The 17508-nt window shown below is 34.9% G+C and overlaps 1 protein-coding gene across 1 annotated transcript in view; it reads right to left on the bottom strand.

Moving 5' to 3' along the window:
• The window catches only part of LOC150093913 (death effector domain-containing protein-like), a 59797-nt gene that overhangs the window by 17022 nt on the left and 25267 nt on the right, over window positions 1-17508 (bottom strand). The window contains exon 3 of the mRNA XM_090412920.1: window positions 10104-10343. Within this exon, the coding sequence (XP_090269046.1) occupies window positions 10104-10343 (240 nt within the window). The remainder of the gene's footprint in view (window positions 1-10103; window positions 10344-17508) is intronic.

Here is a 17508-nt window from a genome sequence, read left to right as displayed (position 1 = left end):
CCAGATCATAGACGTCAAATTCGTGTATTTTATAAAGCACCTTTTCTGGATTGTTATATATAAAGTTCACATTTAGAAATGTCCACACAAGTTAGTAAATGCAGTCGATGTTAGATTTTCTAGATGGAGGAGACTTTTATGCCAGTCTTGAGGTGAGATCATGGTAGTAGCACAGCGATTAAACTTGGAGTTGATGGTAGCTCCTGGTTTTTCTGCTGACAGTGGCCAGTCATGTCCGGGAGAATCATTTGTTTTATGGTTTCCTTTTGAGTAGCTTTAAAAAGATCAAAATCTGTGGTATCACTTGATGTTGCAGCCATTTTTGCTACTTCATCTACAGTTTCATTTCCTTTTAATCCTACATGGGATGGAATCCATTGGAGAATTATTTTTGGAATCCTTATGTAGTTTATGTTTTTTGATATGTCTCTAAGCAATTTCTTGGTGACTAGTGTAGCAGTACTTATTGTCCCTTCAAGCTATTCTAAGAGTAGCTTGAAGGGACAATAAGGAATCTGTGAAAAATATAAATTCCTTTGGGCTTTGTTTATCCAAATGCTGAGTTGCTGTGTTTAAGACTATTAATTCTGCATGGTATGAGTTGCATCCTATACCGTTCGTTGTTTTTAGTTCTATATTTTGAGAGCCATAGATGAGTACACCACTCCCAGAATTGCCACTTGGATTTTTGGAGCCATCTGTGTAGATCTTTATTGAATCAGGTCCATAATTCATTATTTTTGAGAGCTAATGATCTCAAAATTTCAGGGTTTTCTAGGCTTTTTTCTCATGTTTCTCTATTTCAAAATTAATAACTACATTTTTCCTGCCTTGATTTAGAGGAAATGCTGGGTGATTGGCTATTTTATTTGGACAATCCAAGGGAATTTTATTTTCCAAGAGTTCATGCATTGTTGATTTTTTCTTTATTCTGTTATTGTTGGTTGCCACTTTTTAAAAAGATCACTTGTTCTATGCTGTGTAATGTTGGCTCTTTTTTCCTACAAATTTAGTAAGATTTTCTTGGCATCTAATTTTCAAAGAAACAAGGTTGGATTCAAATTCTGCTATTTCTCCAGAAGTTGTATTCCTTAGTCCACATATGACTGTTGCTGCATTTTTCTGAAATTTTATAAGCTTGTCTAGACTAGTTTGTCATGTTTGCATCCAGATCTGCAAAGAATATTCCATTATGAGTTGGATAATAGATGTGTATGTGACTTTTAAGCCCCCCCCCCTCCACTTTCTACCAGAGATACTTTTCATGATATTATTATTACCCCAAGACCTCATGGAGTCAAAGACTCATCTGGGAGGTCCTTTTATCACACACACAGCTCATCATACCGTGCCTTGAACACATTCAAACTCCTTGCAGACGCCACACTCTCAGACAAGGCATTCCAATCATTAACAACTCTGCACGAAAAAAACCTGCCTCTCACTCCCCTACTCACACCCTCTTTATACAGTTTCCAGGGATAACCTCTGGTTCTCCCCTGATCTCCCACTATTTTCTGTAGAACCTCTCCAGCATCGATCCTATAACAACCACTTAATAACTTGTAGGTCTCTATCATATTTCCCCTCTTCATCCTGTCCACCAAACTCTGCAAGTTGCATCTTCTCAATCTTTCCTCATACTCACATTCCAGAGGTCAAAAACTACCTTAGTCAATCGCCTTTGGACCCTTTCCAACATCTCTTCATCCTTCTGAAAACCAGGTGACCAAATCTGGGCACAATAGTCCATGTGTGGCCTAATCAAAGCCTTATACAATGGAACAAGAATCTCCCTACTTCTACACATCAATGTCCTCCGCACCATTCCCAGAAACTTTTGTGTTGTCTTCACAATTTTGGCTATGTGTACTCTAAATTTCAGATCCTTATCCACTATCACCCCCAGATCTCTTATTTCGTCCACCTCCAACAATATATCCTCACCAAGCATAAATTCTGCATCCCATCTTTATTTTCCAAATTTTAAAACCTTACATTTTGCAACATTGAACTCACATCTCCATTTCTGTGCCCAATCACTCAATTTATTCAAGTCTTCTTGTAAGGCCACAACATCTTCACTACTCTTCATGGCTCGTCCCAACTTTGCTTCATCTGCAAACAACTGAATATCTCCATCCAAATCTTCACCTATATCGTTAATATACAAGTTAAACAGTAATGGCCCCCAAACAGACCCCTGAGGCACTCCACTAGTGACTTTCCTTTTACTGGATATCGCTCCCCCATGCACAACTTGTTGATACCTATCAGATAGCCAGTCTCCAATCCAATGCACTAATCTAATATTCAACCCCATCTGCTCTAGTTTGACTATCAATTTATCATGAGGTACTCTATCAAAAGCCTTTGCGAAATCTAAGTATATTACTGCGTATCCTTCTCCTCTGTCCAAGGCAGCATTCACTTTATTGTAATAAGTAAGTAGATTACTAAAACATGACCTCCCTTTAGCAAATCCATGCTGTCCATCAAAGATAATACCATTGTTGTCAACCCAACTCTGAATCCTAGTTCTCACAAGCTTCTCCAACAACTTAACCACAACAACTGACACACAGATAAGACTATGTTTGAGTTCGATCACCTCCTTTATGAAGTGGCACAATCTTGCCCTCCTTAGGGACTTGACCGAGTGCAAGACTCGTATTAAAAAAATATGCCAAGACAGGTGTCAACTCCCTGGCACATTCCTTCAGAATATGTGATGATATATTATCAAGTCCCACAGCCTTATTAACATCTAGTTTACTCTTCTTCTTACATATTTAGTCTTCTTTTTACTCTGACTGCAACATTGTTGATATGTTGGCGTTTTCATTGAATGTAATTGATTAACTATTTAGCTTAATCTTTGGTCTTCACTTTCTGAGGTGATCAATGGTAAATACACAAATTTCTGATTTAGTAGGGTTAATTTTGATTTTTTGGTTTTGACAGTATGTAGATGAACTCTCACTGGGTTTGTTTAAGTGACCTTCTGCTGTTTTCAAGTTGTTATGAGCTGAGAATAGGACCAAATCATCAACAAACATAGCTATCTCTTTGTTTCTTTATTTATATTTTTATCTAAATCATTTAAGTAGATGGAAAAAAAGTGGGCTCAAAATACTGCCTTGAGGGAGTCCCTGTCTGATTTTCACTTTCTTGGAAAAAGTATTATTTATTCTAACTTGAATTGTTCTATTTCTTAAAATGTGATAAATCCAGTTTAGAACCTTTTGCTTCTATTCCAATATTGTCAAAGGCATTGCTAAAATCTATAAAAGATGCAATGGTGAATTTGGTAGGTTTGATCTGGAAATTATCTTGAATTGACTGGATTAAGTGGAAAAGTTGATCAGTTGTAGAGTGATTTGTTCTAAAGGCAGCCTGAAAATGTGGTAGAATACTATTTTTGTTCAGATGGTCATTCAAACGCTGGAGTATCATTTTTGCCCTCAATTTGCCTGGAATAGAAGTCAGCAAAATTGCCCAATAACTTCCTGGTTGGTCTTGAGGTTTGTTAGGCTTTAAAATTGGTATGATTATGGTGGTTTTCCAGTCTTTTGGAGCTTTTCCTTGTTTTAGGCCATGTTGTATAAGTGAAGTAGCCAATCTAGGGCTAGGGGAGGAAGATGCTTAATCATAATTCCATGTATGTTATCTGGTCCACATGATTTATTCATATCTAATCTCTCCAAGGAATCTCTCAATTCAGAGATTGAAAATGGATCCCAAAATAATTTGTTTTTATATTTTAGGGAATTTGCAGCATTTATCTGCTGTCAAGCCTGTTTTGATATATGATGGACTTTGCTAGTATTCATTATATTGTCTCTTATTTTGATATTTCCATCTGGGTCTTTTAGTGTGTTAGTCTCACTTGCCTTTGGTAAGTCTCTTTGTAAATTAGCAGTCAATTTCCAAAGTTTAGTATCTCGAGTGTTTGGATTTAAGTTGTGGCAAAATTCATGCCACTTAGTTCTTTGTAATATATTATATTTTTGTTTAATTTCAGCGTTTGTCTTATTGCACTCGATCCTGGTTTCTGGAGAGCTTTCAATTTTTAAGATGTTAAATAATTCATTTCTTTTAGTTACTTTACTAGCAAAATTCCTGGTGAACTTTTGTGTAGTTTGAAATAACTTTTTTTTTTTCTGTAGCCCTTTTGAATACTTTTCTTTGCTGCATTTAGGGTGATATTCTTCCAAGTTATGTAGCCTTTGTCTATGTCATCATAATATGTGCGATCTTTTAACATTTTGTTTACTTCACCTTGTAATTTTCCCAATTTACCTCACTGGCTTTGGAAGTTCCAATGATATTTTCTTTTTTGGGTTCAGGTTAGTTAATATTGGGTATAGTGGCTTCCTACTGGTTCCAGAACAGACCAAATAGCATTTGTCATGTAGATCTGGAGACAAAGCAGTAATATCTAGGGCATCTTTTATACCCTAAGAATGAGATAGATAAGTGGGTTCTCCACTGTTCAGGAGTATTAGTCCTGTTTCATCTAAAAAATAACTCAGGTTTTCTCCTCTTGAGTTTATTTCCTCAGAGCCCCATAATAGGTGTTTGCTATTCATCTCCTAGTATAATAATGGAATTTTTTTCAATGAGATGGGATAGACTGGAAAGATTTGGTCTGGGTTTATTAGGAGGATGATAACAATTAATTGAATATGTTTAATGGCCTTTTACTTGGTTTCAGTATTTGGATTCCTTATATTTCAGTTAAGTTCTTGATTTCTTTGTATTTCATGTATTCCATGTGAGCCTGTGTAGCTCAGTGGATGTGGCGCTTGGCTGCACGAAGGAAGACTTGGTTTCGAGTCTAGTCGGCGACTAGAGGAAATTTTTCTAAGCCTTTTTTCGACCGGTTGCCGAGTTAGTCGATCTCTGGCATGGGCAAGCGGGTTTTTCGTCCCGTAAACTCAAGAAAATCGACCGTAGAACCCACATTATTTCAGGCATTAAATATATTGTGTTAGGGTTAGGGACCATGAGATGACGGCATATTTGAGCCGTCTCTCTTCACAGTGTACCGCTTAATTAGTGATAGCCTTGAGCCATCTATCTCTGATTGGGTACCAGTGGAGATTGAACTGCCCACTCAGTCTCCAAAAGTTAGACAGGGCTAAATGGCCTTGCCTACTCCCCGTATACAGGAATAAAAAGGCGTTAGCTGATTTTTTTTTTTTTTTTTTTTTTTTTTTTTTTTTTTTTTTTGTATTTCAGTTCCTTCTGCTACTATGTCTAGTTCAAAAACTTTATAGGACAAGTTTCAAATTAGTGTCAGGAGCCCTTCTCTGTTCTGGTTAGTAGTCCTATCTTGTAGTATATCATAGTTTTTAATGTTTAGTCTACGGTTTGTTAAATTTTGGTTTCCTGGATGTAGATAATATCAGCATCATTTGTCAGCTAGCAGTAATAGTTCATTTAATTTTTCTTTGCTTGCTGAAGTAATGATGTCATTTAAATTACATTAGACGATATTAATATTTCTTGTAATGGGTGAAATGATTTGCTCATTTCTCAACTCTGACAACATTTCCAAATCAAGAGTCGAGTCAGCTACCCCGTATGTAATAGCATACTTATAATCACTAAAATTTGTCTCCATGATGGATAAAAAGAAATGTTGCTGTTGTTAGATTATCCAGAGGGCACCTCGAGGAGGTGACAGTCAGACTTCGTACTCCCCCAAGATCCTTAGATGTCTTCAGTAGCAGTCAATCAAGAATATGAAATAATGGCAACAAAGTCGTAATTAAAAGAATCATAAGTTATTTGTAAGTCATTATGCTTTATATATTATAACTGACATCAAGTTATATTTTGTTTTAATCTTTACCCACGTGTAGGCAAACAAAATTTGCACATGAAGTACCTTCCAACTAGTCTACTTGTATGTATAGAGGCTGTTGAGTTGCCCAAGTGAAAGCAAACACTGTTTGCTTTCACTTGGGTAAATATTAAAATTTCTTGTCATACCTCTGATCCAGAGTATTTAAATTACGTGGCGATAACCATTTTAATGCTCGTAAATGATTTCTGTATTGATTCAAATTTTGCATCTTCTGTGTCAGGCTCTGACTGATCAGACATCAATAAAGATCAAAATTGGTTTGGGTAGTGATTCTTCCCTTAATGCATAGCAACATACACATCTGAAAGATGAATAGTAATATACACATATGAAAAGAAGTGTGCTATGCATTATGAGATACTAAGGTAACCGATGCAAAGTCAATAGCCATTATATACAAGTAGACTAGTCGTGAAGATAACTTTGTGTGCAAACTGTTTGCTTATACTTGGGTAAGGATTAAAACAAGATTATAATTTCTTGTCAAGTATAATGATGCCAAATTTTTGAGATGGATGATGAGCAGAAGAATTGTGAATGTACGTCAGAGTCTGTTGTGGGTGCTATGACTGTGAATGAGTTCAAGGCATGGTATGATAGATACTGTGTGAATGTTGAATAGTTGTTCTTGACATGATGTTAGGGCCTCCCTCGATGAGTCAGTCGACTCCTTGGAGTTGCCCAAAATAATAATAATATACTTTATAATCAAGTTAAAAGAAACTTCCAATGACTATTATTCTTTTATATCATAAGTTATCAGCAACTGATGATATAACTACAGTAAAATCTGACTAAACAAACACACGTAATAAGTTTTAATAAGTAAATATTTCATCCCAAGTATCTTAGGACATCGTCAGTACAGCTAATTCAAAAAATACTAGGAATAACATAGTTAGGGCACGTGATTACAATGGAATCCCAATATGTGTACAGTAGCATGTTATAGAATTAAATTAAAATATATTTGGAGGGAAGAAAAAAAAATAGATTACATTAAAATAAGAAAAGAAGATGGTTCCACCTCCACTTCTATCACAAGCCGACATTTTCAGGTCGCTACATTCACAATTCTTCTGCTTATCATTCATCTAAAAAATTTGGCATCATTAAATCATTAGTAACCAGAGCGCACAGATTCTGCTCCTCTGAAGAATCTCTAAACAAAGAATTGTATATAATCAAAAATACAGCCACACTAAATGGATACAATCTTAAAACAACTCAAAAAATCATCAGTCACTTCCCCACACACATCAACCTAGACAAGAACAAGTCCGTAGGATTCCCATACCTTATGTCAAAGGCATCTCCGAACGTCTTTCAAAAATTATGAAGAAATACAAACTTGCTACTACCAACAAACCAATCAACCAGATTGGTTGACTTTTTACCTTCTCCTAAAGGAGAAGGTAACAAGTCAACCTCATCATCAGAGGTGAGGTTTGTAACCTCACCTCTGATGTTACCTGGCATGTACGAGATTCCATGCCCCTGTAAATTGTCTTACTATGGACAGACAGGTAGATCTGTTCATAAACGCATTTCTGAACATCAAGACCATATCCTTCTTATCAAACCGCAGAAATATGGCCTCGCACAATACGGAGTTGAAAACCCAAAACCATAGGATTCATTGGAAAAAGACAAAACTTCTACATAGATTTTTATATAAACATTCATGTTTATATAAAGAAAGTGCTTTAGCCCTACTTCATAGACCAAACCTAAACCATAATGACGTTCTTGCTATTCCTAAAGAATGAGAAATTGTCATACAAAATTGTGTAAAATAATAATTTTTTTTATATATGTTATCTTATTTTAATGTACAGCAATCCCTCGATTAATGCATTCTTTAAAACAGGCACATTAATTGAATATAATAACTTATGGGAAAATATATAATTCATTCCTCAGATTTATTTTTTGAACCTTAATTTTTTTTATAAAAGAATTAGGATATGTCTCAGGGCCTAGTTAAAGGAAAACCATGAAGCTGAAAAACAATAAAACATATTCAGAATATAAATTTATTATTCTGCTTCTTAACAAAGAATTGAGCTAACGTAGTTTGGCAGGCATTCTGTTTCTTTTTTACATACAACTGACGTTATGGCCCTATTGCCTCTTCTGCAAATTTTACTCAATTCACCAGAGTCAGTCTCTAAGCATTGCTGCTTAAAAACTTCGATTGTACGAAAACTATTTTCAAATTGTTTCTGTGAAACCTCTTTGGGCTTGTCAGCGATTAAATTTTCTTCATATTCCTCAGGATCTTCCTGCTGTGCATCTAAATTTAGCAGGTCAGAATCACTCAACTTCTCAGAATGAGATTTAATTACCTTAGATTCATTTAAAAAGCCTCTAAAATCATTTGTACAATGTGGAAGAATGTAATTAAGAATGAAATTACTGCTAGCAATCTGCGAGCCAAATGGCTCGCAGATTGCTAGCAGTAATTTCATTCTACTTTGCGACTTTATAACCAGGCTGAGATTTCTTTGATTTAGCTAGAAAAGTCTTGGAAGGCATTTGCTTCAAAAAAAAAAAGGCCAGTGTTTCATCAACATCAAATATTTGTTGATCACAATAGTCCCCATCTAACACAATTTTCTTCAAAATCTCTGGATATCTCCTGATCTGCACTTCAAGCCTCGCCTGTGATTAGAACATTATGTAGGCTATTACTCTTTTTTTTTTTTGAAATACTCAAATCACCCAGCACTAATGTGGAATTCTTCTTTTATATCATTGATAGCTCTTTCTTTCCAGGTTACAAAGAGACTTTGTGCCAGTGTTCAGCGGAATCTGTGTTTGGTTACAATCTTCGATTCATGTAAAAAGAAGTCTCTTTAATTCAATCATTATAATACTTTGATTTCAAGTGCATGCAGGATGAACTTGAAGCAGCCTTACCTTTCTCTTTGTATTCAGCAGTTGTGATTCATCCATTTTTGTGTTCTTGTCCTATCTTTGCTCTGGACTGGCCTTGTTAATGTTTTATTATTATTTCAAGTTTTTCTTCCAATCAGATTACTTTTCGAATCATTTTCACACTTCTATTTTTTGCTCACTAATTCTTTGATTAAAGGTTAGGAAAATAATTTAAAATAAAAAAGTAAAGAAAACAATTGCATGAGATATGATATTCAAAATGCTACGTAATTAGCAGATTGTAAATTGGAAACTAAATTATTTCATCCTGGTGAGTGATTTTTTAAAATAGTTAGCATAAAAAAGGTATAGATTGAAAATTTTTAAAATCTGTGACATTTATTTTTAAGATGTATATAGGTGTACTAATCGAATTTGGGTATTGAAAAAAAAAAAAGATGCACTAATCGGGGGTGCATTAATCAAGGGATTGCTGTAATCTATTTTTCCTCCCCTCCAGATATATTTTAATTTAATTCTATAACACGCTACTGCAAGCATATTGGGATTCCATTGTAATAATGCACCCTAACTGTATGTTATTCCTAGTATTGTTTGAATTAACTGTACTGACGATGTCTTTTGATAATTAGAATGAACTATTTACTTATTAAAACTTATTACTGTGGTTATTACGTGTGTTTGTTTAGTCATGAATTTTCCACAGGTTTCATTGTACAATACAATAAAATCTACTGTTTATCCAACCCTTCAAGTATCAGAATGGAGAGTTCGGATAACTGAAGGTGGTTGACGTACACAGGTCGGTTAATTCAGGGGTCATTGTCCTGACGGTTGGATAAATGGTAGATTATTGTACATGGAACTATGCTGCATGCCAGCCTTTGGCAGAGTGGTTAGTGTATCTGCTTTCTAATCAATAGACTGGGGGTTCAGATTCAAACTGTCATGGAAATCGTTCTACATTGGGTCTCCAGAGCAGAGTTTCTGAAATATGTAAAAAATAATTTTTAAAAATTACAAAATAATTATAAAATTAATAAAAATAGAAAAAAATCCTTAGCCTTCCTACAATTCTAATGTACTATAGGTTTACAACCTTTCATGCATGGGAGTCACAAAAAAGTGACATATCCAAGTAGTTATTTGCACAAAGCAAGGCTATTCAAGTTTGCTGGCAAGCAAACTGGACGGCACAATGGTATGAGAACAGCATTTATTAAGTATGCTTAACCAAAGGATGGTTTATTGAACAAACTATAAAATCTGCTCTAATTATCATACACCTTGCAAAAAATAAATTTTTGAAAGAATCACAAGTGCTTACCTTTCAGGGCTTCCAGCAGAGAGCCATTGAGGTAATCTCGCCAAAAGGCATCTAAATATGTAATTTCTGAGAATTTAATGTCACAAACAATATAGCCTAGGTCACGAGAACGTAAAATAGTATTGGCCTGAGAAAAACATTCAAGCTGGCGTTCTATTGGATCAGGTTTGTTGGACGATACAATACCCTGGAGTGCAGTTTCATAATTACAATACTCTGCTCTAACCCTTAGCCTAACATCTGCAAGAAAAAAAGATCATCACCAAATACAGTAATAATAATTAGCAGACATCTTCATTTTCATTTTGATACTCTAAAGAAGTGTACAGATAATGATGATAGCTATCCATTCAGCATTATACTGAATTACCAATGACTTATCTACATTCTTTATAATTTGCCTGACCTCTGATTTGATCAGCTCTTACATTTCAATCTTCTGAATCACCAACTGTATCAACCTACTCTATATCTTTTTCACTATTGATTCAAACAGTTGTCTTACTAGTCTTCTATCTTCCATTCTGTTTAAGCATGCATATCACCTTAGATTTAGCTCTGCATACACATTCTTGATATTAACAGTAAAATCATATTAAAAATGAAGAATAAACATGTCAAAAAGAACTTATCATTGATTTTTCTACAGGGACTTTCATATCTGTTGGCTGAGGTTTTCTCCTGACAAGCATAGCTAAGCAGGTTATTGAACCTCTTTAATAAGGCTCCATTGTAAACCACTGTACACAGATCTGGTCACTGGGGGGTTTCTTAGAGATGTGGAAGAGATCAGAGTAAAGTGACCAAGATGGTGGTAGGTGCATGGGATGCTCTATATCAGAAGAGGTTTAAGATTTAGTTACAGAAATTGGTTGATAGATAGAAAAGGGGTGATATGATTCAGACATACAAATTACTGAACGGTTTTTACAGAATTGATACAGAGGAAAAGGCTGCTGAGGGAGAAATAGAGATCATCCCTGGAAATTAAGCAAAGTTGTGGGGACTAGATTTTTTTGCTTGGAGAATGGTGGATGAATGAAATAGGTTGACAGAATGTGATGTGGTTGCAATGTTGGTGAATGAGTTCAAATGAAGTATGCTAAATATTGCATGAATACTAAATAGTGCATGGCATAATGTTTAGGACCTTCATCGATGAGTCTATGTGACTCCATATTGCCCATATAATAATAATTAAAATGAATTAATTTTTTATACTAAAAACTAAATTTCATTATTCCAGGTAATTCTGAACTTAATAAAATTTACACTAAAAGCTGATGGCATGAATTAGGGTTAGCAACAGTAAAAATAACTGACAATTCTAGATATTTTATTGCATTGCAATTTTATATATATTCTCTATTTAAGCTGTAGATCAGCAGTTAGAATTGAAGGAGATACAGGAAGATGTTTGATCAATGTGCAACAAGGGTGCACAAGACAGTGTTCAAATCAATTTTAACTTGTGGATTTGAGAGCTGAGTTAGAAATAATATACTTGATCAAAGACCGAGACCAGAGATATAAGTTCTGAGAAAGATTAGGAGAGTGAACAGATAGCATCAATATCAGAATCGTGAACTGGCAGTGCCTCTGACAAAGTTGTTTAATCTAAGTCTCATCTCTGGCAAGTTTCCAAGGGAGCGTAAAAAGGGTAAGATAGTTGTTCCATTACATAAAGGTGGCCTCAAGACAGAGGTAGCAAATTATAGATCAATTGGTATTTCTGGAGTGGTGAAAAAAGTATTGGAAAAGTTAGTTAAGAGTAAAATTCAAGAGTGAGTGGATAGGAATACGATACTCTATAGGGGGCCCCATGGCTATGTAAAAGGAAGGTCCTACCTCAGTAATTTATTCACATTTTATAATAATGTGACAGCAGAACTGGATAAAGGAAATGGCTACATGATGCTGGACTTTGCAAGGCATCTGACAGAATACCACATGGAAAACTATTACATAAGGTGAAGCAAATGGGATGGATATGAGGCTGATAGTAGCCACTGGGGGTGGTGTATGGTGGAGTGGAATCAAGACAAATTAGGGTGACTAGTGAAGTGCCCCATGGCTCTGTACTAGGACTACTACTTTTTAATTTGTACATTAAGGATACAGCAGAAGATTTGAAGGGGTGTATTCAGTTGTTTGCCAATGATACAAAACTAGGGAGGGCAATAGTTGATAAAGGTGATATAGATATCTTACAGTGTGGGCAAAGGACAATGGTTGTCAATTCGATGTTGTAAAATGCAAGGTAATGCACTTCAGGATGAAAAGATTACATACTTCGTATCGTATTGATGGTATTAGTTTATTCTTATTACAAGATGTTTGATGTTAAATCAGATGTGCAACAAGGGTGCACAAGACAGTGTTCAAACCAATTTTAACTTAATGGGCAAAGGGCAATGGTTGTCAATTCGATGTTGTAAAATGCAAGGTAATGCACTTCAGGATGAAAAGATTACATACTTCGTATCGTATTGATGGTATTAGTTTATTCTTATTACAAGATGTTTGATGTTAAATCAGATGTGCAACAAGGGTGCACAAGACAGTGTTCAAACCAATTTTAACTTAATGGGCAAAGGGCAATGGTTGTCAATTCGATGTTGTAAAATGCAAGGTAATGCACTTCAGGATGAAAAGATTACATACTTCGTATCGTATTGATGGTATTAGTTTATTCTTATTACAAGATGTTTGATGTTAAATCAGATGTGCAACAAGGGTGCACAAGACAGTGTTCAAACCAATTTTAACTTAATGGTCTGAGAGCTGGATTAGAAATAAACACTTGATCAAAGACTGGAGACCACAGATATGAGAGTCCTGAGAAAGATTAGTGGAGTGAATAGATGGCATCAATGGTAGTATCATATTAAAAAATGACGATATTAGGAAAGAACTTGCCATAGTTAGCATCCAGGAAATAGATGAATCTCGAGATTTAGGGGTGGAGATAGACAGTGAGTTGAAGTTTAGAGGACATAGTGCTAAGCTCATAAGTTTATCAGTAGGGATGTGAAGACTAGATTTTTTGCTTGGAGAGTTATGAATGAGTGGAGTGGGTTGCCAGAGTCAGTTGTGAACACTTTATATGTTAATGAGTTCAAGGAGAGGTATGATAGATTGTGTAGATAGTTTGGGTCTCTTGCGATGAATCTTCAGACTCCATGGAGGTGTCATCATCATAATAATAATTCACTTATCTTTATCTCTAAAATAAGACAGGAGAAACTGTAATATAAAAGGAACAATGTTTAATTAAATAACTATATAAACATAATTATTTCCTTTAAGAAAATTGTAAGAGAATGCACTTTCTCTTTTACACTCATCCACTTGAAATTTAAATTCAGGAATTAAGAAAAATCCCCACAACAAACAAAACAAAGGAAACATATTCTTTTAGTAATCCTCTGCAGTATTTCAGCCACTATATTTTAATACTATCATTACCAATAAAGAAATTTTTTTACTCTAGTTAGAAAGTTAACACTCTTTACAAAATAAGGGACAAATCCTTCCTTTGTAACTTGAGTACAAATTATCTTCCAGAATATTTACCTCACTCCAGAAAGTTAAACAAGAAGAGAAAATACTTAGTGTAAACTATTTGCTCCACGGTTCTCTAAACACAATCTTCGTTACATGTATTCAGTTCCTGTACTTAAATGAATACTAGTTTTCTTCTTGTCTTTAGTATTCTTCAAATTCCAGCTACTGTTATTCTTTACAACAAAAACTATATATTCAAGGCTTTCTTCTTGACTATCTTCTGGTGGTTGCATACTAACTGAAAGAACTGTTTTCAGATAAATCCAAAGGTCTCTGAATACGTTCTTATAACCCTTTCTTCTGTCAATAATAGCTCCCTGCAACCACATGTTATTATCCAGACATGTTTCTTTCTCCAATCTGCACAAGCACACATACCAGCTTTGAACTCACTGGTACTGTCTGAAACACAGTACAGCAGAGCTTGATATATGGACATTTCAACATTGCCAAAATCAGCAATGCTTTGCAACATAAAAACTAAGTTACAAACGATTTTAACATTCTTTATTCTCTTTGGAGAGAAAAAGATGAGCGAATTTAATTATAAAACTAAATTTCTGCAACATTATTAAAGGAACTATTAATTACGATAAACAGGGAGGAGGGAATATGCATTTAATTAATCTCATTTCTTTCCAATTTCTTTTATTTCAGACTACTTAACACATAAGTCACCTAATAAAAAAAATAAAGGTCTAGTATATTTGAACGAAACTCATCAGATACTCTACAGCTGTTAATGATATCGAATGATCTAACAACAGTTAGCGTATGCTGTTTTAAGGATACTTGTGACATAAGACTGAATGATATATGCACGTAAACACAAGAAAGATATTTAATTAACCAAATATTTCGGTCTGGAAATAGCAGACCATCCTCAGTGGTATTACAAGAAACAGTTTTTAAAAAAATACAACACGTTAAAAATAGAACACGCCACGCGATGTTATATCACTAAGTATGAAACGGAATATTTTGAAGTAGAGACATGATTGAAAAAAAAAAAAAAAAATTAATGAGTAATCTTGATTAGACTTTCCCAGATTTTTGATATAGATATACAGTCATTACGATTCAGGTTGGAACAATGGAGCAAGGCCTCCACACTTTCCTCGAACAAACGTTCAAACCTATAACGGGATCTATGTAAGAGGCGAGTCCTGGACCAAAAGATGCTGTGGTCAGTTTCAATCCCGTGCTGAGCCAATCCAGACTTTTCAGGTTTGTTGTGAAGAATGGAGGATTGATGTTCTTGGATTCTTTTTTCAAGAGAACGGCCAGTCTGTCCAAAATAGGAGAGATCACAGTTGCAAGGAATTTGATAAACTCCAGGAAGAGATAAAGTTGAGCATTTGTCTTTAGGAGAAGGAAAATGAGAAGACAATTTGTTAACAGGTGAATACGTACCTGTTAAATCATATTTCTTTAAAATTCTTGCGATAGGTTCTGAAATACTGGAGATATAAGAAATAGGCACTTGACGTATTGAAACTCTGTTGTTTTGTGGAGGATTATAAGAATTGAGAAGACGTTGAGTACTTTTTTCAGAAAAGCCATTGAATTTCATGTGTTGTTGGATAGTAGAAAGTTCTTTCTGTAGATAATCAAAAGTAGAACAATTAGTTTTGGCTCTTCTGATGAGGCATTTTATAATTCCTGTTTTTTGACATGGGTGATGGGCTGATTCTTTAAGAATATAACAACCTGTAAATGTTGGTTTCCTGTATACTGTAGTTGTAAGAATATTTGAAGGTGACCGGATGAGGAGAAAGTCTAAAAAAGATAACTGGTTGTATTCTTCTATTTCCATAGTAAACTTTATACGATGATGCAAGGAATTGATACTATTTAAAAAAGAAGGTAAAGAGGTTTTGCTGTGTGGCCAAATAGTAAAGATGTCATCTATATATCTTACCCAAAAGGATGGTTGAGGGAAACTAGATGAGAAGAGGACTTTTTCTAAATGTTCTAAATAAAAGTTGGCTAATGCAGGAGAAAGAGGACTTCCCATGGCCGTTCCTTCTACTTGGCTGTAAAATTTATTTTGACATACGAAATATCCAGAATGTATTACAAAATTGAATAGTTTTATAATGTCTTCAGGAAAGATGTCAGCAAGTAATTTTAAAGTTTTCTTGAGAGGTATATTGGTATATAAAGAATCTATATCAAAGCTAACCATAAGATCTATAGGTTGTAATGAGACATTTTTTAATTTTTCTAAGAAATCTGAGGAGTTTTTTAAAAAAGAATTACAGCTGTCAATGCAAGATTTCAATAATTTAGCTAGATATTTGGCTATAAGGTAAGTAGGAGAATCAATGCAATCTACTATTGGAGGAAGAGGATAGTCAATCTTATGGATTTTTGGAAGACCATAAAATCTAGGAGGACTTGCAAAATGAGTTTTAAGTCTTTCAATTGTGTCTATATCTAAACTGATAAATTCATCTAAGAGAGAATTTAATTTCTTTAGTTGTCTGTTGGTTGGATTATAATCAATTTCTTGATATGTGGAGCGATCTCAAAGCAAAAGAGAAAGTTTTCTTCTGTAATTTGCTGAGTCCATAATTACTGTTGCTTTTCCCTTGTCAGCTTTGGTGATAAAGAGGTGATTATTTTTTCTCAAGGACTGTAAAGATTTCATTTCAGAAGGAGACATGTTGGAAGCAGGAAGTTTGGCCTTAAGTAGAGAAGAAGCGACTTCTAGGCGAAGAGCATTAGCTTTATCACTAGTTAGATGATTGAGATTCCGTTCAATGTTAACTAGGAAATCTAGATATGGTGTCTTATTAGGAACAATAGAAAAATCATGTCCTTTTGACAGGATGAGGGACTCGCCTCTTACATAGATCCCGTTATAGGTTTGAACATTTGTTCAAGGAAAGCGTGGAGGCCTTGCTCCATCGTCCCAACCTGATTCGTAATGACTGTATATCTATATCAAAAATCTGGGAAAGCCTAATCAAGATTACTCATTAATTTTATTTTATTTATTTAGTTTTTTTCCAATCATGTCTCTACTTCAAAATATTCAGTTTCATACTTAGTGATATAACATCACGCGGCTTGTTCTATTTTTTAACGATCTATTGTTAGTATTCTAGCTTGTATTTTTTTTAAAACTGTTTCTTGTAATACCACTGAGGATGGTCTGCTATTTCCAGACCGAAATATTTGGTTAATTAAATATCTTTCTTGTGTTTATGTGCATGTATCATTCAACAGTTAGCGTAGAAAGCTATGATTGCAAAAGTAGTAGAAGTAAAACAACTTCCTCAAGTAGCAAGTGACAGAAGGATGCTAGGTTAAAAAGTGACTGTTCTGCCTCTGGTTGGTTAAGGTGATCATGCTATGGTGACCTGGGAAGTGGTTAAGTATATGGATGTTCAATTCAGAAAGGTTACTTGCTGAACTATTATTTCCTGCTTTGTAGTTTAGCAAGTAACCATGGTATTGGTTACTTGCTATAGGAGGGATATTATTATTATTTCATGACACCTCCAAGGAGTCCAAAGACTCATTGACAGAGGGCACCTACTCTGCAACTCTTTCTCCATCATCTACACCAATGCTCACCACCACCACTAGTATTTTTTGTCTGCAAATTTGTGTGTCCTAAAGAGCGATTTGTCTGTATGTGGGATGAAAAACCAGAGTTTCCGGTAGGAAAACCCTGCTATCTCCATAAGAGATCGGATAACTCACCTTTAATTGAAAAAAAAACCACATAAAGATTCCTCCCATCACAATGAGAATCGAACTTAGGCCTTTTACAATCGAAGGGGGCAATGTACCATCATTCTTCCAATTGCACTACAGAGCCACTTTT

Source organism: Typopeltis vanoorti, chromosome 23 (assembly GCF_054136105.1).
Source record: "Typopeltis vanoorti isolate ZY-2024b chromosome 23, IOZ_Tvanoo_1.0, whole genome shotgun sequence".
NCBI classification, from domain to species: Eukaryota; Metazoa; Arthropoda; class Arachnida; order Uropygi; family Thelyphonidae; genus Typopeltis; species Typopeltis vanoorti.
This window is presented reverse-complemented; position numbering and strand designations above follow the sequence as displayed.